The sequence below is a fragment of the Lytechinus variegatus genome, chromosome 17, assembly GCF_018143015.1.
Source record: "Lytechinus variegatus isolate NC3 chromosome 17, Lvar_3.0, whole genome shotgun sequence".
NCBI lineage: Eukaryota > Metazoa > Echinodermata > Echinoidea > Temnopleuroida > Toxopneustidae > Lytechinus > Lytechinus variegatus.
The window spans coordinates 14,744,158-14,767,486 of NC_054756.1; the positions used below are offsets into that span (position 1 = coordinate 14,744,158).

The 23,329-nt window shown below is 35.2% G+C and overlaps 1 protein-coding gene across 1 annotated transcript; it reads right to left on the minus strand.

Annotated features, from left to right (window-relative positions):
- Positions 1 to 7,273: 7,273 nt before the first annotated feature.
- On the minus strand, positions 7,274 to 22,802 carry LOC121430965 (uncharacterized oxidoreductase Mb1385-like). The gene is made up of 10 exons (XM_041628404.1): positions 22,739 to 22,802; positions 20,908 to 21,018; positions 20,301 to 20,329; positions 17,804 to 17,896; positions 16,642 to 16,780; positions 12,992 to 13,032; positions 11,921 to 11,990; positions 10,667 to 10,703; positions 10,044 to 10,107; positions 7,274 to 7,598 (listed from the first exon to the last, which is right to left on the minus strand). The coding sequence occupies exons 1-10, from the start codon at positions 22,800 to 22,802 to the stop codon at positions 7,431 to 7,433; spliced, it is 816 nt and encodes a 271-aa protein (XP_041484338.1). The 3' UTR covers positions 7,274 to 7,430.
- Between the last annotated feature and the right edge of the window lie 527 nt (positions 22,803 to 23,329).

The following is a 23,329-nucleotide window of genomic DNA, read 5'->3' on the forward strand; positions in this document are numbered from 1 at the left end:
ATAGTACTACTACTACTAGTAGTAGTCGTGGTAGTAGAAGTATAGTAGTAGTAGTAGTAGTTGTTGTTGTTGTAGTAGTAGTAGTAATAGAAGAAGTATCAGCAGCAGGAGCAGTAGTAATAATATAGAAGCAGCAGCTGTATAGTAGTAGCGAGTTTTCGATTTGCACGTCGACTAGTGGACTGCCACAAAAGTGCGGCATAACAGTCTGCTTTGTGTTTACGGTATACAGAACCGCTGGAGTAAATCACCACGTGGCTTCAATCAAAGGGCATGGATTTGATTGCTCGTTTACTACATTTCGAACGAGCGTGATCTGAGCGAAATCCACAGTCGTCATCATGAAGTTGACGTGTCAGGAATGGCTTGCACATGCCCAGTGTCTTCCAATCATGTGCTCGATTGACTTTGTATACCATCAACATAAATCAGACTATTATGACGTACTTTCGTCGCAGATCACTAGTCGACGTGCAAATTGAAAACTCCCTAGTAGTAGAAGTAGTAGTACAGTGCGTATAAAAAAGGGACAGAGTTGGTAAGTCTACAAAATTTCGAAAATTACGGCAAAGATAATGAAAATGTTAAGAGGAAGTCTGCTGATTAGCAAAAAGTCCGACCATCATTTTTATCATTTTAGGCCATTTTGGCGCAAGCCTCCTTTTTAACCCCAGACAAAAACATTCCGTGTTTGCTCAAGCATGAACGAAACTTAATTATTTTAATGACATTTGAAGGATACGACTTCAGAGCACCTATTGTCACCAAAATATAGAGATCATAATTTGAAACACAAATTTTATAGACTTTTAAAATCTTTCCCTATTTTTGATACACACTGTAGTAGTAGTAATAGTAGAAGTATCAGCAGCAGGTGCAATAGTTAGTAGTAATAGTAGAAGTATCAGCAGCAGGTGCAATAGTAGTAGTAGTAGTAGTAGAAGTAGAGTAGTAGTTGTTGTAGTACTAGTACTACTACTACTATTACTACTACTACTACTACTACTACTACTACTCCTACAACAACTACTTCTACTACTAGTAGTAGTAGAAGTAAAGTAGTAGTAGTTTTAGTAGTAGTGGTAATAGCAGAAGTATAGTAGTAGTAGTTGTTGTTGTTTTAGTAGTAGTAGTAGTAGTAGTAATAGTAGAAGTAGCATCAGCAGGAGCAGTAGTAATAATATAATAGCAGCAGCTGTAGTAGTAGTAGAAGTAGTATTAGTAGAAGTATAGTAGTATTATTAGTAGTAATAGTAGTAGCAGAAGTAGTAGAAGTATAGTAGTAGAAGCAGTATAGTATAGTAGCAACAGTCATGGCAGTAGTAGTAGCAGTAGTACACTGTAGTATAGTAGTAGAAGTATAGCAGTAGTAGTAGTTATACTACTACTACTACTATACTACTACTACTACTACTTCTACTACTACTACTACTACTGCCATGACTGTTGCTACTATACTAGTACTGCTTATACTACTATACTTCTACTACTAAGTAGTGGTAGACTAGCAGCAGCAACAGCAGTACTACTACTACTAGTAGTAGTAGAAGTATAGTAGTAGTAGTAGTTGCTTTTGTAGTAGTAGGAGTAGTAATAGTGGAAGTATCAGCAGCAGGAGCAGTAGTAATAATATAGCACCAGCAGCAGCTGTAGTAGTAATAGTCGTAGAAGTATAGTAGTATTATTAGTAGCAATATTAGCAGAAGTAGTAGTAGAAGTATAGTAGCAACAGTCATGGTAGTAGTAGTAGTAGTATAGTAGTAGTATAGTAGTAGTAGTAGTAGTAGTAGTAGTAGAAGTAGTAGTAGTAGTAGAAGAAGAAGAATTAGTAGTAATAGTAGTAGTAGTAGTAGTAGTAGAAGTAGTAGTACTAGTATTACATTTACTACTTCTACTACTACTACTACTACTACTAGTAGTGGTAGATTCTTTCTTTCGGTCTTTATTTCTCTCTTTACGTTACTAAACATCATGCCGGTTTACTTTCTGTTTTATAACATATAAATTATTTCCTATTATTTTTCTTTTCTTCGCCAATGTTTTTATATTTTCCTTTAAGTAGATGTTTTTGAAATAATTTTGATTTTTTTGTCGTCATATATTTTGGTTATATTTGAATGATTTGCTGTTTTATAACATTTGTTTTCTCGTATTTCATTTTAATCACGACCTCGCTAAAAACAGCTATCATCCTGGTTGCGGGAAAATATTATATTTTGTTTTCAACCCGTGAATGAATAAAGTTTAACAAACAAACGAGAATTATAGTTCAGTAACCATTGTCGCATTTCGCATCCTATCAAATAAAGTAGACGTCCCTGAAGCCCTCAAAAGCAACTGAGTCAAGTATACATAATTCGTAATTTGGTATTATAATCAAGTATATTGAAACTCCATTGCCCGTATTCTGAAGTCTGGTTCAATTTAAACTCTGGTGTAAAGTTGTTGTTTAATTATGGACAGCCAATAGTTGCATAAGTCTCCAACAATATCATATAAACGTATCAATTCATTTTTCGTTCAAATCATTCTTAACTGTTTCGGAAAGATAAATAAGATAACTTTCTTCACTATTCATGAGTTAGGAATTAAAGAGCACAGTAAGCATAAGAAACTTGCAATGTAGGGAAAATTTTGACATGTTTGCTTTTACATAATTTTTTAGCACAGACTTAGACCATGGTCTAAGTTAAATCTGACTTTAGAATACGTGCCCATGTCCCAGTTTAAAAGGAAAATAATATAGGATTGGGGTATGAAATGTATCTTACCGCAAAGTGAACTCCATACAAGATAACCTATATTCGTGCAATTGGCCATCTCATTTGATGTTAACTCTGTCTCCTCAGCTCCATGTGTTTTGAAACCTCGACTATATCCACAAAATAATCCTCATTTAGCAGCCCTTTTCATTTTTTTTTATTCATACAATCAGCAATAGGTATATGTCAAACTCGAAAAGATGAAATTCGAAAAAAAATGTGAAGGAAAGTCGAGCTGTACAGCGATTTTTTTCACGTTGATAATATGTAGGTCGGATATCAATCAAGAGTGATATAACTGATGGTATAAATGAATATGAGTTGATAACAGGCACCGACGCGTCAGATGGTGCTCGAAGTGCGCCAAAACCCAAGGGGGGGTACTTGAAACCCTTACCTTTTTCCAAAAGTCATTTTACCGTGAGGATTTTTTATTAAATATAGACCCAAAATTATATTCTGTACTATATTTTTACCAAAACATGTTAATTTGGTGGCAGTTGTGGGCGTAGAATCGACTGGGCATAATTCCAAACCATCATGATGCCATCTTGATACTTTTTTCGATTGGTTACTTAAAAACTATCTGTGAAGTGACGAATTACGCAAAACGCTATGGACTATATAGTGCTGGCTTTGGTTGTTACTTTAAGAATAACTCGAGAAAACCTCGGTTTGAGCTTCAAATGGGGAGTCTCAAAAGTGTGTGTGAAATCGTAAAATATATTATTTTATGACATCAAAGTGATAATTAAATTAAAAGTATCAATATATTAAGAGGCTTAGATATATAGGCTCTGAAGACAGGGGTCGAAACACAGCGTTTCTCACCATCCGTCATTGCATGAGTAGGGTTTTAGCTGAACATATTTTGTAATACAATGTTATCGTGGAAGATGGGTAGACAACCCTTGAAAGTATGCGCTATCAATATTTATTTTGTTTACATTATACCCGGGACTCAAGGAATCGACCTAACTTATCGATTAGCTAAATCTAGTATCAACTAAAAGCTTAAACATCTGGGAAATGATGGTGATATAATATAGACGGAAATCCACGGAAATCTAAATATTTTAGCGTAAATGCCAACAATTTGGATTATCAGCCTTTTCGAGGAATAATCTTCATACAAACCACCTGACACTGTGTCTTTTATTTACTTTTAACCCTTTCACACGAAAAAATGATATATCAGGATTAAGTTGGATCCATTTCAGATTCATACATTAAAAACATCCTGGTGAAATGACTTGTTTTTCATTTAGGTTATATTATACGCGGCAACTCACAAAATGTCATATTTCACGATTTAAAGTAGGAAATTAACAACCTTGATGCAAATTCCGGAATATTTTACAGAAGTATTCTTCAAAGGGTTGTCCTTCATCTGAGCATGACAAACATTAAAAATCTGAAATTGCGCCAGTGCGCCAAAAGTAATCTGCGACGTCTTTTGTCAGTATAAAATTGCCACGGATGGTTGATTGCATAATAAGAAGCTGATGCTTATCACCCGATATGTTACTCTTCTCATAATTTTTTTTTGCGAGTAAATGTTACAAATTGGTGTCCAGCTTCAATTTTGGTTCAGCACATCCCTGGTGACTTGTAGGTACATGTTTAGCATAAGATAAATGTTTTTCGTCACAATCCCGCAATGGTTAGAAGAGCAATGCAAGACAATGCAGCATCGAATGTGGGGTACTGTGAAAATGTGAGAGTACATCAGGACTGGTGCAAAAGTTAGGGCCTTAGGTGTGAACCATGTGTTCAACAGAGATTGAAGAAAGACATTTTATATGTAAATGCCAGTAACACATAAAAATAGCAATTCACTGAAATTTGGAAGAAAAACCGAAGAAACAAAGACCTTCATGCATGCACATTAAAACCCCAAACTTGGAAAAAGTGGGGGGTTTTGTACCTTTCGCCTTCGATGGACCATAACTCTAAGACCTGTGACAACTGTGACGCAAAGAAGGTGTCAAATTAAAGTTGATGAGTTACTCAATAATGTAGAATGGCAATCACTAGAATGAATTAATTATTTTTATGTAGCTGACCTTTGAACTTCGGTTACCCCCTTTTTTTAGAAACACCCTGTAGAACTTAAAACAGACGGTTCTTGAGTACACACATTAATTTTTTTTTTACAACGCTGTTTACTATATGAACCTTACAGTAATTGTAATACAGTTAAACAACTGTTTAAATCTTAAGAAACAAAGTTTAATTTTCAATATCTAATCTTCAATAAATTGTTTAAACGGTTAAACAAATACTGTAAGGTTCATATAGTAAACAGCGTTGTATACAATCTTTAACAGCGTTTTTACTGTGCATACTCATAAAGAAACAGGGTTGCTGTATATACGCCTTGAGTTGATCAATTTGCGTGCAATGTGCATTTCCCAATATAATCTTTTGAGAGTGGATTTTATGTCCTTTACGAATGAGAGATCCCGAAACCCAATTTCAAGTAAATAAAGATAAGGTCCGAAAATTTCCCCCCTCGCCTGGGTTAAATCATCAGATTATTTTTTTAAAAAAGGACCGTATAACTTCTTTACAGAAAATGAAAGTAACCTGAATAGAATATATTCGCACACTAAAGCCAAAACTCCTGATGAATGGTGTATGTGGTGCATGCTGCCCTTTCTATATAGGCTAATATACACAATAAAGTAATACCAGTCTTATTACAACTTCAGGTAACATGATATACAAAGTGAATTCAATTAAGTAACGTAAGCCTTATTACAGATACAGGTAACATGATATGCAAAGTGAATACAATTAAACAATGTAAGTCTTATACCATGGTCACATTTGCTCTACGGCGGCCTTACGGCGAGTCGAAAACAGCCGTTTCAACATTTGTTGTACCAACTACATATATGTGGTTTGAATTAAGATCAATAAAACGGGTTTTTTTTACTCGCCGTACGGCCGCCGTACAGCAAATGTGACCGAGGTATCATTACAGCTAAAGTAAAGGCACCATGATATACAAAGTGAATACAATAAGGTAATACCAGTCTTACAGCTACAGGAACCATGATATAAAAAGTGAATACAAGAAAGTAAAACCAGTCTTATTACAGCTACAGGTAGCATGATATACAAAGTGAATACAATAAAGTAATGCAAGTCTTATTACAGCTACCGGTAGCATTATATACAAAGTGAATACAAGAAAGTAATACCAGTCTTATTTCAGCTACAGGTAGCATGATGTAAAAAGTGAATACAAGAAAGTAATGCAAGTCTTATTACAGCTACAGGTAGCATTATATACAAAGTGAATACAATAAAGTAATGCAAGTCTTATTACAGCTACAGGTAGCATTATATACAAAGTGAATACAAGAAAGTAATACCAGTCTTATTTCAGCTACAGGTAGCATGATATAAAAAGTGAATACAATGAAGTAATGTCGGTCTTATTACAGCTACAGGTATATAGCTTTATATACAAAGTGAATACGATGAAGTAATGTCGGTCTTATAACAGCTACAGGTTAAAAGTGAATACAACAAAGTAATGCAAGTCTTATTACAGCTACAGGTAGCATTATATACAAAGTGAATACAAGAAAGTAAAGCTAGTTTTATTACAGCTACAGGTAGCATGATATACAGGGTGAATACAATAAAGTAATACCAGTCTTTTACAGCTACAGGTAACATGATATACAAAGTGAATACAATAAAGTAATGCAAGTCTTATTACAGCTACAGGTAACATGATATACAAAGTGAATACAATAAAGTAATACCAGTCTTATTACAGCTACAGGTAACATGATATACAAAGTGAATACAATAAAGTAATGCAAGTCTTATTACAGCTACAGGTAACATGATACATGATATACAAAGTGAATACAATTAAGTAATGCAAGTCTTATTACAGCTACAGGTAACATGATATACAAAGTGAATACAATAAAGTAACACCAGTCTTATTACAGCTACGGTTAGCATGATATACAGATAATACCAGTCTTACTACAATTACAGCTAGCATGATACATTAGTAATGTCAGGCTTACACAGTAATATGCAGTACGGTATACCTAATGGAATGATGAAATGTACATTCAAAGTGGTAATGCCTTTGGGCATTAAGCAAATATAAATGAATAAACATACGCTACAATAATCATTCAAAGTGGTAATGCCTTTGGGCATTAAGCAAATATAAATGAATAAACATACGCTACAATAATCATATAAACTGGAAATAATTCAAATATCAACAAATAAAATTAAGATTTGGAGCCATTACAACGTATCCCATCCTCTCTTCCCACAAGCAAACAATACATTGCTTAGTAACCCCCCCTGCTCGTGTGATGGTTTGCGATCATTTGGTCACAATATAATGTTGCACAACGGTTGTAAGTAGTCGCATAACCAAATGTGGAAGGGACTCAACACATCGATTTCGTTTAGAATCTTATAATTCAAATAAGTGCTTAGAGTTTAAATCAATTTCATTTTATTTAAGGTACTTATAAAGATGCGATCGTGAAGTTCGTGAAAATGTTTTACGCCAGCATTCAGTCCTTAGTTTTGGATGAATTACATTTTTACCTACTCTTAAACTTTCAGAACAATTTAAAATTTCAATGCGTATACAACATTTTGTGAAACCAAATTCTAATCGTTTACTGGTCGGATCAAGAGATGGCGCCCTCCATCTACACCAACTGTTTCTCCGGTAGTGAATGACGAATCGCTGGATGCCAAGAATGTTACGAGTCGGGATACCTCATCCACATAGCCATTCCTCCGCAAGGGGTGGAGAACATTGCATCTCTCAAAAAACTATTTATTAAATGAACAATGCGTATAAATACATGGATTAATGATTGGAGACAGGGCTCTGGGAAGAACATAATTTTTATATATGATATATGTAAGTTTGGAAATCTGACTTTGATCGATAATTCCTCCTTGATTTTAGTGAATGTCCATGCGTAATTGATATCAATGAATAGAACATTGAATTTTCTTTAAAATTATACCCTACATGATATGATTACGGTTGACATGGATGTGCAGTGCCTTGAAATTTGGGGCGAGGTCAAAATTCAAAAGCTGCAAAATGACACAATATTGAAAATCACTGGTTTTATTTCCGGGGTGATGAGTGAGTTTCTCAGCTGTTTTGTTTGACTTTGATCGATAATTTTACATCGGTTTTTAATAAATATCAATGTAAAATCAATATAAATGAACAGATCATTTAATTTTCCTTAAAATGAGACCCTACATGATGTAATTGTGGTTCACATGGAGGTGCAGTGCCTTGAAATGTGGGGCAAAGTCACTATTCAAAAGTTGCAAAAATGACGCAATATTGAATGTCACTGTTCTTTTTTTCAGTGGTGATGAGTGAGTTCTTCAGCGGTTTCTTTTAATTATTCTCATGCACCTTAACATCAACATTAACATGGATTCAAACACACCTCTGCACAAGCAAACACATAACATGTATTTCAAACAACGACCCAAATCATGTTATATCACAGAACCATCACTACAGAAGCAGGAGCTTGATTTGAATTGATTTTCATCTGCATGGACACAGAAAAAGAATCATGTTCTGTACCGACCCTTCATGACTATTTCTGCTCGTTTTGCAGCTTGTCAGTTCAGACCTCATCCCAAACTTTTCAATCCTGCTCTTTTCGTTATGACATAATCTTAAAAACCATGGTATCATTTTACAGGATATTAAACGATATTTTGAATGATATAAATCAAAATATGCATTGTGTAAAATTGGGAGTTGGGGGAAATTAATGGCCAAAGTAAGATTTCCAAACTTGTTTTTGCACGTTTTGCAGCTTTTCAATTCAGACCTCATCCAACACTTTTTAATCCTACTTTTTCGTGATGGCATGATCATAACAAGTATGGTATTATTTTAAAGAGAATTAAATTATCTTTTGAATGATGCCAAATATGCATTGTGTAAAATTGAGAGTAGGGAGAAATGAACGGCCAATCTCAGATTTCTTTATAACGTAGAATGATATGGAACATTCCAGAACGTGTTTGTAAAAGCTTTTGTTATGCAGGCCTCTCGCCTATTTAAAGGCCAAGGAGTTTTATTTTTTAATATAAAAAAACAGACAATAGATTGCTACACAATAGCCAGCCTGCAGTGAAAAGAACAGTAGGATTAAATATGTTATTGACATGTTAATTTCACTGAGGTCATTCAAAAGTCTTCCAGAATGCGATTGATCCAGAAAGAAGGTTCTTTTTAAAGACAATACTAGAAGCCTCTAGAATAGTTGATGTGTGTGTATATATATCATATCATACCAGAACACTTCATCATATCAGATGACAGTTAAGAGTTTCACGCCAGACTTTATGTCAGAGCAGACGTTATTTCCACCTGGAATCTTCTGTTGAATTATTTACACACCATCAATGAACTGTTTGCAGTTATTTTGAGAGAGGAATTCTCATTTCTCATTGAGATCATCAACCTGTTTAATGAACACTCTTCAACCCATGGATTGCTGAAATTGACTGTTAATCATCTACATCGTCTTCACGGACATTTCAACTCATTACAGTGACTCCTGTTATTCATCGTGCTTCAACATCAGTTTCATCATCGCCATCATTGAGAACTTTTACTCAAGGAATTTAAGCCAACTTGGACTTTTATCTGGATACTATAATTTTCAATAATTGCCAGAACTGATTTAAAGAGACATAAGACCATTATCATTTATGATTGATTTGTATATGGTTAATAATTTCCTGCAATAAAAAAGAGAAATTAAATTTCAAATTATATTATTGTTATTTGTTGCAGTATCGTAACAGTCAATAGAGATGAAAATCCATTCAAATCACGCCTCTGCTTCTTCATTTCTGATGTTATGGTGTGGTTGATGTAGTGATGGTCCTGTGAGATAACATGATTTGAGTCATGGTTTGAAATACGCATGTTTGTTTGTTTGTTAGATAAGCGGCGGAAGGGGGGGGGGCTGTCCCCCTAAATTTGAGGTGGGGGACCATCCCCCCTAAATTGTAGGTTGATAACCTTTTTTTTCCTTTTTTTTCCTTGTCAATTTTGTTTCCTGGGACCCATCCTATTTTGTCCTATTTTTTTTGTATTGTTATCAACCTAGCTGAATCAAAAGAGAAAACCTTGCTATTGAGCAGATTTATACATAAAAAACAATAACACATACTAATGCTATTTAAAGTGTATCTTATCTTAAGTATTATTAAGACTTTTACCTTGGCTATTTGCCCATCAGTCATTCCTGTTCTTTTGAAGATCGGAGTAGCTATTACACCAGGACTATATAGCAAAGATATCATTTAGACGAAAATGAAAGTAAAATACATTTTTTACTTTCCACAGACACCACTCTCCTCATTGGCAAACACCAATTCAATATTGTGTTAACAAAATTTCAGAAGATCTACTTGTTCCCCAATACAAATACAGCAATTTTTAGAAATTAGCCACAGAACGGCAAGGTACCTACGACCAACCAATGATCCAGAATTGACGTCCTGTACGTTTGTCGATACTAATTTGAAGAAAAAAAGGAATGAATCGAACCAAACTGATCGAACACAACAGTCGGAGGATAAGGTGTAAACGTCTAGACACCTTTCTTTCATTGAAATATTTTGTTCTTTTCATTATTTTTGCCTTCATTTTTTAAAAAGATTCAATGAAAGTTTTTTTCTCCTTTTAATGGTACTCTGGCTCCTCTATAAAACAATCATTTGATACGAACCGAATCAGAAAAAAACCCAAGTAATTTACATTAACATTAGAGATGGTTGAAACATTATCTAAGAAATATGTTAGATAAAATTTAACATGTAAAATATTGTTTGGAACTTACTTTACTGCATTGACTCTTACTCCATGAGGCGCTAGTTCTATAGAGAAAATAAAACAAAATATATGTTTACCTATACAAGTCATTTTGGCAGATAAATAAGTCATATTTCGCTCGCTACTTTCAATCCGAGACCCTTCAGGTTAACATTTGCCACATTGCCTTACGCGCATCCCATCGGTGCAGAAACGTGAGTGACGTCATCAGTCGCCTTATTTACATACCAACCAGCATGTGCATATAACTGTTTTGTCTAATTAAGCGAAACTTAAATATGTCATAACTTTCTTATTTTACATCCGATTTTGATAAAATTTCAGTGTTATGCTTGTTGGATTTTTCTCTTTTCTTTCAATTCAAGTTTTTGATGAGGTGGTCTCATCCTTTAACGGTTGGCCAAGTACATTTTGATAGCAACATAATACATTCAAATTAAAAATGCAACAAATACCTTTAACAAAAATCATGACGTGCTGATATGGTCACCTAGTAGGGTATATGTAATGTCTGCATTTTACTGTTTCAAGCATGTTTATATAATACTTAGCTTTGAAAGGAACGGTCTTGTTTGAACAAACTTGCCCATGAGGTATTAGACATATATATTAGGATTTGAGAAAGTATAGTGGAATTTTTTATCCGAGGCTAGTCTGGCAATTACTATTTTCTCGTCCAACCGAGGATCCCATTTTGCTTTCGAATGAAACGCCTGGTATATTTTTTTTATATCCTACTTTTAATAATTTATAACCAAAATCTATGCACTGAGCTTGCAAAGTCCAGTAACTTGCATTGAATTGCCAATTCCGTGCCACCGCGCCCAGCGGAACGCAGATTAGTGCCTGCGCCGACGCATCACGGGACTTGCCCGGGTGAGAGAGCTCGCTGGCCGGTGCGCCCGAGAGTTTTTATAGCTAAATATCAAATTTTCTGAAATAATGACGTCAGAATGGTACAGCGAAAAACATGTCGAGGTGTGACGTCATGCAACGCCATAGTTGAAATTTGGTCTACAGTCTACACACGTCGCTGGTTAGATATGGACATAACAGTACCACTGCACCCCATCGCTACATATAGGGTGATAGTATGCAGCGCTTCTGGTTGAAAGTGGAAGGCCGGGGGGGGGGGGACTGACCATGCAAAAAAAATCATTATCAGATGGTAATTCCTTTTTTTTCACACTTTTAGAAAGAAAGCCCATCAGTTCTGCGGCCCCTGTTAAGCGCTATTCATAATTCGTTGCGTTATTATTACCTTCAGCTAAACAGCGTGTCATGTGATCCATCGCTGTTTGGGACATAGAGTGGCTCATCTTACTGGGCATCTATGATGGGGTTTGGAATGAGACAGAATGAAAAAAGATATGAAAAGTATAGTCCTAACTAACGAATGTAGAGGGTGTAAAACTTTAACAAGTATTGATGCTCATTTAAAGGTCAAGTCAACCCCAGAAAAAAATGTTGATTTGAATAAATAGAAAAAAATCAAACTAGCATAACATTGAAAATTTCATCAAAATCGGATATAAGATAAGAAAGTAAGGGAGGAATTAATCGTTGTTTCACTTGACAAAGAGGAGAAACTCAAAATTTCACATTCTTATATATGAAAATACAAAAGAAATAGTGAGTGGATGACGTCATCAGTCTCCTCATTTGCCGACCAGGATGTAAGCGAAACTTTAAAGTGTCATAAATTTCTTATTTTAAATCCGATTTTGATGATATTTTCACTGCTATGCTTGTTGGATTTTTCTCTTTTGATTAAAATCATTTTGTTGGGATGGCGGTGTCCCTTTAAGCTTTACGTCTAACGTTGAAAATACACGCAAAGATTATCTGAGGTCGGGATCATTCTGATGACATTGCTTCCATAATGAAATTTGTCCTCTTTTCAACATTTTTTTAAGTTATCGACTGGTATTACCGCATTAAAAAAAATAATAAGACAGGATGATAACCTACAGCTCATTATGGGCTTTCCATTCGCTTCTTATCTTCTTAGCTTTATACCTTGATTGTAGGTCTACATTTCCTTATTAGTTAGTTATTAAAGATTTTACACTTGATTCTTCAAAATAATAAAGAATATTGATTATTAGTTCATTTTAATGATGGAATAACCTTATTACAGACAATGGAAAGAGGAAGAGATAGAGCATTAGAGATAGATAGGGGGAGGGGGATAGAGAGAGAGAGAGAGAGAGAGTGGAAGAGAGAAGGGGGGGGGGGCGAGAGGAAGAAAAAGAAAAAGCTAGAAAAAATTTCTTGATTTATATATATTCGTATGAAAATCTTTTATACATAAATTTTAAAAAGTTCTTACCGATGACCTACCACAAATGCTTGATATATTTACCACAGCTCCTGTATAAATATAAATAATAATCAACAAATTGTTGATTTATCGATTTACTAAATCTATATACGCAAAAACAAAGTAAAAATGAAAAGAAAAACAGACAAGATTATGTATCATTATATAAAAAAGATGTCTCGATGTCTTTAAAAGAATGGTCCAGGCTGAAAATATAGCTTAATAAAAAGAGTAAAATTCACTGAGCAAAATGCTGAAAGTTTCATCAAAATAGGATAACAAATAACAAAGATATTGAATTTTAAAGTTTAGCAATATTTTGTGAAAACAGTCGTCATGAATATTCATTACACAGTTAAAACGCTGTTCAAGATTTGAAACAACGCTGTTTATTATATGAACCTTATAGTAATGTTTAAGCGTTTAAACAATCATGTATTTATTGAAGATTAGATATTGAAAATGAAACTTTGTTGCTTAAGATTTAAACACTTGTTTAAACTTAGCAATATTTTGTGAAAACAGTCGTCATGAATATCCATTAGGTGGGTTGATGATGTCACATCTCCACTTGTTCATTTGTATTTTATCATATGAAATTAGGTCTATTCAAATTTTTTCCTCCAAGAACTAGAAATATTGGATTGATAACTGATTTAGTGCATTCGATATTTGTTGCTAAAACTTATTTCATTTTAAGGGAGACATATTATTCACACAAGTATGGAATAATTATTTTTTTTATTTAATGTAAAAACATAAGAAAACGAAAAATGGGGATGTGACATCATCAGCCCACCTAATGAATTTTCATGACGACTTTTTTCACAAAATATTGCTAAACTATAAACTTCAATAACTTCATTATTAGTTATCAGGAAATGGAAATTTTAGCATTTTGTTTAGTGATGAAGATATACATGTAAATATTTTCATCCCGGACCATCCCTTTAAGCATTCCCTTAAAGGGATTGTCCCGGGTGAAAATATTGATATCTGAATAAATAAAGTAAAATTCATTGAGAAAATGGCTTAAAAATTCATCGATATCGGTTAACAAATAGGAAGTTATCGAATTTTAAAGTTTAGCAATATTTTGTGAAAATAGTTATATGCGTGTCATCATGAATATTCATTAGGTGGGCTGATGATGTCACATCCCCACTTTCGTTTTTCTTATGTTATTAAATGAATTTATAATTGTTTATTTTTTTCATATATACATTTGTGAACAATATGTCTGCTTTATAATGAAATAGGTTGCATCAATGAAAATCTAATGCATTAAATCAGTTGTCAATCCAATTGTTTTAGTTCTAGGTAGAAATTTGGAATAAACCTAATTCAATAATTAAATAATTTAATATATTAGATAGCCAAGCGCGATTGGTCGATTGCGCGTCACGTGATATGATCGAAATCCATGTATTTTCCCAGCCGGTCCACCTTCGATGAATATAATTGACTAACCGGTCCACGAATATATTTTTTAGGTGTATGGCGCCCTCTTGTGGATTAGATGTAACCATGCATTATCGGCTTGCCTTGGGTCCTGGACCTGGACTGGGCTCGAACTTAGATTTAGATCTAGGGCTAGGCCTAAACACAGTTGATTTGATTAGAAAAGGGTCATTCACTGCGTTAGGCTAACGTTACTTAGATATATATAGATCAAGTTCTAATGTTAGATCTATACCAGTTCAATCAATCACTTTGAATATCATAAACATAATGCTGCACGCATCGTTAGGCCTAACTTTATTTTCATCATTAGAGGCTATCTAATATAACAGATATTGACTGATGGGATGTGTAAAACAAACATTCTTTGGACCACCTAAAGGATTAATATTTTCCCTCGTGATCATATTTTCCCTCAGCGCTGCCCTCAGCGCTGCGCGCTTCGGGAAAATACATATCCGGCGGTCTAAAGAATGTTTATATTACACACCCCATTAGTCAATATCTATATAATAATAAAATACAAAAGAACAATGGGGGATATGACATGAATTAGCTCATTGAATACACATGAAGACATGCCTAGAACTGTTTCACTGGAATAATGCTAATCTTTAAAATGCCATAACTTCGCTATTCCTTGTCCGATTTTGATCAAATTTGTAGTGTTTTGTTTGTCTGATTTTCCTTTATCCGTTTATATCATATAATTTTCAATCCGCGGAGCATCCATTTAAGTACTGATAAATCATCTCAATCGCATGTATTATGAAAGGATTTGAAATAACCTGGGCCCCGATATTTGTCCAGCGTTGTTAAAGGGGAATCCAGCCTTGGCCATAAAATGTTGTGTTGGGAAGAAGAAAAATAAATTAAACAGAATGGCGAAAGTTTGAAAAAAATCGGACAAGCAATAAGAAAGTTAAAGCTGCTTTAAAATTGAGATCACTAATAGTATGTAGATTTTAAATTGGCAACTGGGTAAGTAAATTATGACAAGGGGCAAGGACAACTTTCCCATAGGCCATGTACTTTATTATCAGGGATTTGTGGTTTTCTCCTAAGTATCTATTCCCCTGGGGAAGTAATCTAAATATAATCCTGGTAGTATATTGTTTTATGTCCTCATGAAAGAAAAATATAATTTGAAATAAAACTTTTGGGAAAAATGACATTTTAGCCATAACATGTATTGGAGTACATGGAAGAGTAGTCCTTGCCTTACATCACTATGACATCCCATATGCGGCCAATTTGAAGTCTCCATGGGTATAGTGATTACAATATTTACAACTTTTAAAAATTCATAGCTTTCTTGTTGTTTGTCCAATATTGTTCAAACTTTCACCTATTAACTTGTCTGATTTTTCTTTTTCTTGTAAAAACAAGTTTTTATTTGGGTTGGTTTCCCCTTTAACATCCTGATGGCAAAGTGATCACAATAACAGTAACGTTAACTTGATGAAACGGGATGTTGTTTCGTCAGTGATCCATAATAGAAAGTTGGCCCTCTTGGATTCTTGAAAACCTTTATTTGTCCCCCTTTTCTTCGGAGGCTACTATAATTTCTTCCCAGCAAAACTTTTTTTTTCGTTGTAAAGAAAGCAAATTGCCCCTCAAAGTGATGAATGCTTTCACACCCCTATCAAATCTCGGAAACGCAACTAGAACTGACATTCTTAACAACGGATTGTCGCTTAACCAATCGGATGGCTAACTTAAACTTTGAACTCCATGCAGTAGCCCAACGTTCAGCATGTCGAACACAAGTCATGTCCCTGGGACTTGGATTGCTTAGGGGCTGAAAATATGCTGTATGCAGCGACCAGAAATCATTGAAATGTTTTTCCCGTAAAGTTAAAGATTTTAAATGAGAACTTTTGGGATTTTTTTGCCAATTTTTGGTCTGCAATATCACAAATGATAATGTTCGATTCTATTCTCTTTGCAAATCAAAGTCAACTGACAAATAAAGTAATGCGAAACATTTTGGCATGTTTCGGACTTTTTACCAAAAAAAAAGATAAAAAAAAAAGTTTATGACAATGGCGTTAGATTGGCTGCCGATGAGCACGAAATTCACATTGATGTTTTGTTTTCGTGCAAACTTTTCAGGCCCGTAATACAATATCAGCTCCAACCACTTTAGGGCCACCCTCCACCCACATCTGAACAACCAATAATACTTCTGACCGTACCTTTTGTTTTGATCAGATATGGCGCAAGGTTCTTGGTAAGATGAAGAGGTGCCCTCACATTCACAGCGAAGATGTCATCAAAGTTTTGTAAGGTGAATGTCTCTATGGTATCGAGCTTAAACATTCCTGCGTTATTTACCTGGAAAATGGAATGCCACACAACTAAAACATTGTTCAATATATCATATACAGTTTAAACAACGATGCTTAAGTTATTTATAATTAAGTATCTAAAATCATTTTTTTTGTTTAATATCTTAGACAATTGCTTTAATTGTATAATCAAGAACGGTAGTGTTCATATTTCAAACAATATACTGAACATCACTAAACAAACAAAAAGTCACAGATTGGTATAAATTAGACTAAGTGATATCAAAATCCTTTTAAAAAAGTAGATGGGTTTTCGAACTATGTGCACTTTTATGTAGTCAAAATTGATGCATCCGTCATTATTGGATCAGAAATGTAAACACATCCACCTAACTTCTCAAATTAAAAAAAAGACTTTAATAATCTTTTCAGATAGCTAATCAAATTAAACAAGAAGCATAATTCTGATTAATTGATTGGTTCGAAAAAAAGAGTAGGTAGAAGCTAAAAATTTCGAAAAAGGGAAGGTTACCAAAATTCTTTCATGCATGTGGCATTCTGCCCTTTGCCCCCGGAAATTACGCCTCATTGATCATCAGCTTCGAGGTTAATATCATGTTTATTATATCAATTTTTTTTACAAAAAAAGCAATTCAGTTGCTTTAAACACGTAATTACAACATTAAGGGAGACCTACATTTTATAAGCTCTGCTTTTCAGTTGGCCCTCCCTCCCTTTCAATTATTTATGTATCTCAATTTGATGATTGCCTATTGCAATTTTAGAATGTTATTTATTTATATGTTACTATGTCAATTGTATCATAACTGTAAATATGAAATTGAAAGTGGAAAATAAAATAAATGAATTGAATTGACCTCTCTACAATAAACATTGACCAATGTAATACAAAAAAAAATGTTGTAACACAAAGGGAAAAATACGAAGGTGACAACCAGAATTGGAGAGCATTTCTCCATGTTTAATAAGTAACATTCCGGCAAGAAATCAACCCCGATTGTATCGGTTTTTATGAAAAAATATAAAGGTTTCTGCTGATATTGCCTACCAATACGTCAAGTTGGTTGAATTTATTTATCGTCTCATTTGAAATTTTCGTCACATCCTCTTCCAGTTCAAACTTAGCTTGGATCATCAAAATCTGCATGGATAACATTCATGAACATTACAGCTTATTTTGTTACACGGGAACACCATCGAATTACTTAATATATACTAGTAGTCAGTTAGTTTTGATACATTTTGTAGTGCAAAATATTTCTATAATATATAAATATATATATATGAAAAAATGAACTCTGAATAAAGCTTTTTGTGTGCTGCCGCTCACGAAACCTTGGAGCTACAGCTCTGTAAGAAACACATAGGCCTACACCCAAGAAAAAAACCCTTCGCGCTTGACCTTTTGAAGTGTATCAATTTTAGGTGTTTCTGGTAGCCACAAAAGTGTGTTGTAGCTTTATCTGTTTTTGTTTTATACACTGTTGGTCATAAAGGTGGAATAAAATATTTTTGAATAAAAGTCGACAGTTTTGTTGGTATTTGAAAGGCTACGCGTAGACAAAATGGTAATTGAGTGATTACATAATGTTTCCCCATTACACAGGTGACATTATAACATGAGAAAATTGAATTACGTAATAAATTCTTTTGTTGTAGACTATAAGAGCCTATGCATGTGATATTCCTTCCCTTTCCCTGATATGGCACTGTATATAAGAAGATTGCATTTTTTCGAGTTACTTGTACCGTTTGAAATAAAAATCGGTAGAGACGTTCCCTGGACTATGCCTGGTCCAACGGCAACAGCAACACGCGAGAGAGTGTTAGCACTGCGACAGGAGGGCTACAAGCAGACTGATATCGCAGAAGTCCTAGGGATATCACAGAGTGCAGTCTCTAAGATTCTGAAACGTCAACCTGAGGAGGGGAATGTGCGGCCACGGAAATCTCCAGGACGTCCCAGATTGACCACAAGAAGAGATGATCGCCAACTGTTGAATTTCAGCCGCAGAAACCGGAAATTGTCCACGAGCCGTCTTCGTCGATTGTGGAGAAGGTATCATGGGATCAACGTTTCCCGGTCAACCGTTAATCGCAGATTGCTCCAACATGGTTACCGAGCACGACGGTTGACCAAATGTCCACGCCTGTCTGTTCGCCACAGAGTAGCTTGTCTTCTTTTGGCTAGGAAGCACAGAAGGCTTCATCCAGGACATTGGCAACATGTGGTCTTCACGGACGAGAGCCGGTTCATCCTTGACCGAAAGGATGGGAGACAACGAGTTCGTCGATTAGCCGGGGAAAACCTTCGCGATGAATGTATCCACGAGACGACTCAAGGCGGAGGCGGCTCAGTGATGATATGGGCCGGCATCCATTATGGAGGCAAAACGCCACTGGTGGTTCCGGACGGAATCGTCAACGCCGCCCCCTACAGGGATATCTTGGAGTTCCACTGTCTTCCATATGCAAGACGAGCGTATGGGCACAATTTCCGACTGCAGGATGACAACGCTAGACCGCACAGGGCCGCTGCAGTAAGGGAATTCCTGGAGGCTGAGGGCGTAGTACAGTTGCCATGGCCAGCTTGTTCGCTTGATATGAACCACATAGAGCATGCATGGGATGCACTAGGCCGAGCCATCAATGACAGAGAGGTCATTCCTCAAAGTCTGCAGGAGTTGGCAGATACTCTGAGGGAAGAATGGGACGCTATGCCTGTTGACGTCATCAACAAGCTTGTGGACAGCATGCCACGACTTCTGCATGCGCTGGTTCGTGCCAGGGGTGGACATACCCGATACTAGCGACTGAGTAAGAACAATGACTCAAGTTTGATGCAAATTTGTCCATGAAATCACAAAAAAGAAGTCATCTGGAAAACTGAGAGAGATTGAAAATAAATATTCATGATCCTTTAATTTACTGTATATTGTCGTCGTTGTTGTTCTATGTTCATGACATCCATCGCTTAGGACATAAACTTGTAAAATATCACTGTCAAACGCGTGTAAAAGGCAGAATAATAAAGTATAGTGGTTATCATGCACCATAAATGCCATATTCAAATCATGTTGTAATAATTACGCTGTGAAAATTTGGTGAAAAAAAATATTCCACCTTTATGACCAACAGTGTATATCAGTGACAGGGGCAAGTATTTTTTAAGCATGTGCACATGTTGGTAGCTGGAACATTTTTCATTTTATTTGATGTACGATAGAAAGAGCTATGTAGATAAAATGACATATTCTTCGGGCATAAATTGTTGTGCTGGGAATCGAACCTCGGACAATTTTGGCCATTTGTAATGCTAAAACCTACCGAAATCAAAACCAATCTTGACTGAAGTTATAGACTAAATATCCCTACACGTACTCGAGAGATGACGTCGTTTTTTAAAGTTCACCTAACATTTAGAACAGTATCCAGAAAGACTTGATCATGCTAAGCTTTTATTCGGTTATTTCATGTATTTGGTCTCTTGAGTGCGCCTTTTATTGTAAAGTAAAAGAACAAAATGATTCTGAGTATAACAGTACCTGATCTTTGTGTAGCCCTCTCTGCATACCTAAACGAATTTTGAGAGAAAATACAATTCATATTCTATTTTGTACAAATACCGTCATGCATGTATTATATAGAGACGTATTTTGTACTTTCAGTTCATTATGTACAGAATATGAAGAAGTTAACGCACATGTGATTGTCGCTGTTATTATTGTTTATTTCATATTCCAGAGATATATGGGGGAAATCAATCATATTTGAAAATGGCTCTCTTTTTATCCCTTGCATTATCATAATTTATGTTAAGGGAGCTCTACTTTCAAAGGGAATTAAAATAAGATTTAGATATGGTGAAGTGCGTTAATAAGAAAGGGAAAGAAACAATTCGAACTAGAAAATTCTCAGGAAAATATTTGATACAGCATTCGGCATTTATCAATATTCATTTAAAAGGGGAGATATATAAACTTATTGAAACTTTTCTCATTTCGTTTTCGATCCATTATCGTTTATATTCGGAAAAAAAATATGGAGATAATGTGATGACACATCTTTTCCTTAATGAAATTAGGTTAAAGCTCTATCAATGGTTATCAAATCAATATATACTGTATACTTATGGAAAAAATGTAAAATTACACTCATCAGTAACATTTCGAAGTGCTTCCATGTCTCGTCCCGTCAGAGCTAGTCGGCACCCAAGGGAAGCGAAATGTCGGGCAATCTCCGCACCTATACCTGAGCTAGCACCTTATTAGAATACAGATACAAAAGTGGTGTTTACTTTAGGTATATTTTAGAGGTTTTACATTGTGCTCTTGTCTGTTTGTTTTATTTTTGTCTACGTTCATAATAAATGATAAATGTAATTGTCAAGAAATATGATTTATGTATAACTTGTCACAATGTAATACAAAAAGTATAAACTAGTATTTCAAATGTAAATAGGACATAATGAAACAAATAATTAAGTAAACTGCATAATAAAAATGTAAGGAAATTGATGAGTCAAGAAATAGATTATTTAAGAAGCAAAAAGAACAACTAAGAAAACTCATTATGAAAAACAAACAGTTGAGAAAAGAAGTTAAAAAATCTTGAAGTAAACTAAGTAAACTATTTGCGAAATAAAATGTGATAATCTAAAACACGTACAGTCCCAAACCATTTTACAATTTTATGAAGTCTAGAAACTGTCGCCGTGGTACGATAGAGCGTTTTTATGTAAATGCAATCTATAGTTTGTCTTAATGATAATAATAATAATTGGCATTTACATAGCGCTTTATCAATCTACGACTGTTCAAAGCGCTTTACAATTATTATTACCCGGTCACTGGATTCATAGCATTCCAAGCAGCCTGTTAGGCGCAAACTTGCTAAACCAACCACAATGACGGTTGTGTCCTTCCGGTACCCAATTAGCACCTGGGTGAGAGTGGCAAAGTGTGGATTGACGCCTTGCCAAAGGGCGCTAGGCCATGGTGGGATTCGAACACACGACCCTCTGATTACAAGGCGAGAGTCAGAACCGCTACATTACGGCGCTTCCACTTAATGTCTTAATATCTCTTAGCCTTGTCTTCGTGTATGTATCACTATTAAAAGTTAGTAAAAGCTAGTATTGGTTGCCCTTCGCATGGAAGAAGGTGGCAAGCGAAAATCCGTTTGTCACAGTATCTTCGTTTCCATGCGCAACTCATATTTTGTCATCATGTTGCTTCGTTAAAGGTTTTTTTCGAGATCGGTTCACTTTGGCAAGAGCGCGATGAGGGACTATGCGCGACAATAACACACGAAAGACAAACTAAAGACAAACTAACGATTACCGCAGACTAAATTAGAGATGCGAATTCAAACAGATGACCAACGATTTTTAAATTCGTCTGGAAATTTTAAACATGTTCAAAATTTCCGCGATGGTAGGTCAGAAGGTGTACGAACCCAAACACGACGGATTGAAAAATCGTTGGTCATCTGTTTGAATTCGCATCTCTTATTGTTCGTTTATCGTTCGTGTTTTATTGTCACGCATAATTAAAGTCCCTCATCGCGCTTTTGCCAAAGTAGACCAATCTCAAAAGAACCCTTAACGAAGCAACATGATGACACAAACGTACGAGATCTAGATCTATTCCTGTTGTGATTTGTATTCCCATACAAATAATGACATGAAGACAAATTGTTAAGGTTCCATAACAGAAGTTGACTAATCCTTTATTTGATAACTTCGGATAGTGCCGCGCCTTACCTCGCATGCAAAGAGGTGTACATACGCGCAGTATATGTAAACATAACTCATCTCATTACAATTCCCTCGTCTTCGTTTCTAATCTCAAGCCTTATCAATCCCTTGCTCACTGTTTGTTCGTCTTATTGGGTTATATCAACCCTTTGCTCGCCTTCCCCTGTCCAACGTTATGAACTCTTAGATCCGCCCCTGGAGTAAGTAAGTACCATTAAGAATTACCTGTGACCAGGGCAACTTGTCCTTTCAACGATTCCCCGAGCAATCCTGGAGCCGATGAGGCCATGATGATGAATCTAACAGTATTCAAATGAAATAAGAAATTGCTAATTAGATTATTGCGAATTCTTAGAAGATCGTGAAATTACGCTTCAAAATATGTCGGATTTCCCCCATATTCGGGAGATCCATAAAAAGGGAATCTGAGTTTTTGCCTCTTTAAAAAACTGATTTTTACGCTTCTTTTCACTTCACCTGAGTCTCCAATAGAAAATGTGTGATTGTGGAAAGGTGAGAGCTCGATTCAAACATTTTTTTTCGTTTTTCTTTTAAACATTATAATCCGCATTCTTTCAAAAACTCTCTTTTTCTTATTTCCTTTTCTATTTTTTTTTCCAATTTTTCTTTTTAATTCAACTGGTCATGCTCAAGTTGGTACCTTATTTTTTATATGCTAAACAACTGTAAGAATATTTATTAGGAGGCTGCACTCTACAAGCTCCGCTTTTAAGCAGCCTCCTCCATTTCCAACCTGATTTGTAATAATCTTGAATATAATTTCTGTACAGGAATATTTGAAATATGTTTTGTTAT

What these genes read in the sequence shown, in the direction of transcription:
- LOC121430965 (XM_041628404.1), bottom strand. Translation starts at nt 22,802, where the DNA reads ATGGCCTCATCGGCTCCAGGATTGCTCGGGGAATCGTTGAAAGGACAA. An exon ending in ACAAGTTGCCCTGGTCACAG is followed by an intron (nt 21,019 to 22,738) that starts GTAATTCTTAAT and finishes TATTCTAATAAG; the next exon opens with GTGCTAGCTCAGGTATAGGT. An exon ending in GCATTTGTGGTAGGTCATCG is followed by an intron (nt 11,991 to 12,991) that starts GTAAGAACTTTT and finishes ACCCCATCATAG; the next exon opens with ATGCCCAGTAAGATGAGCCA.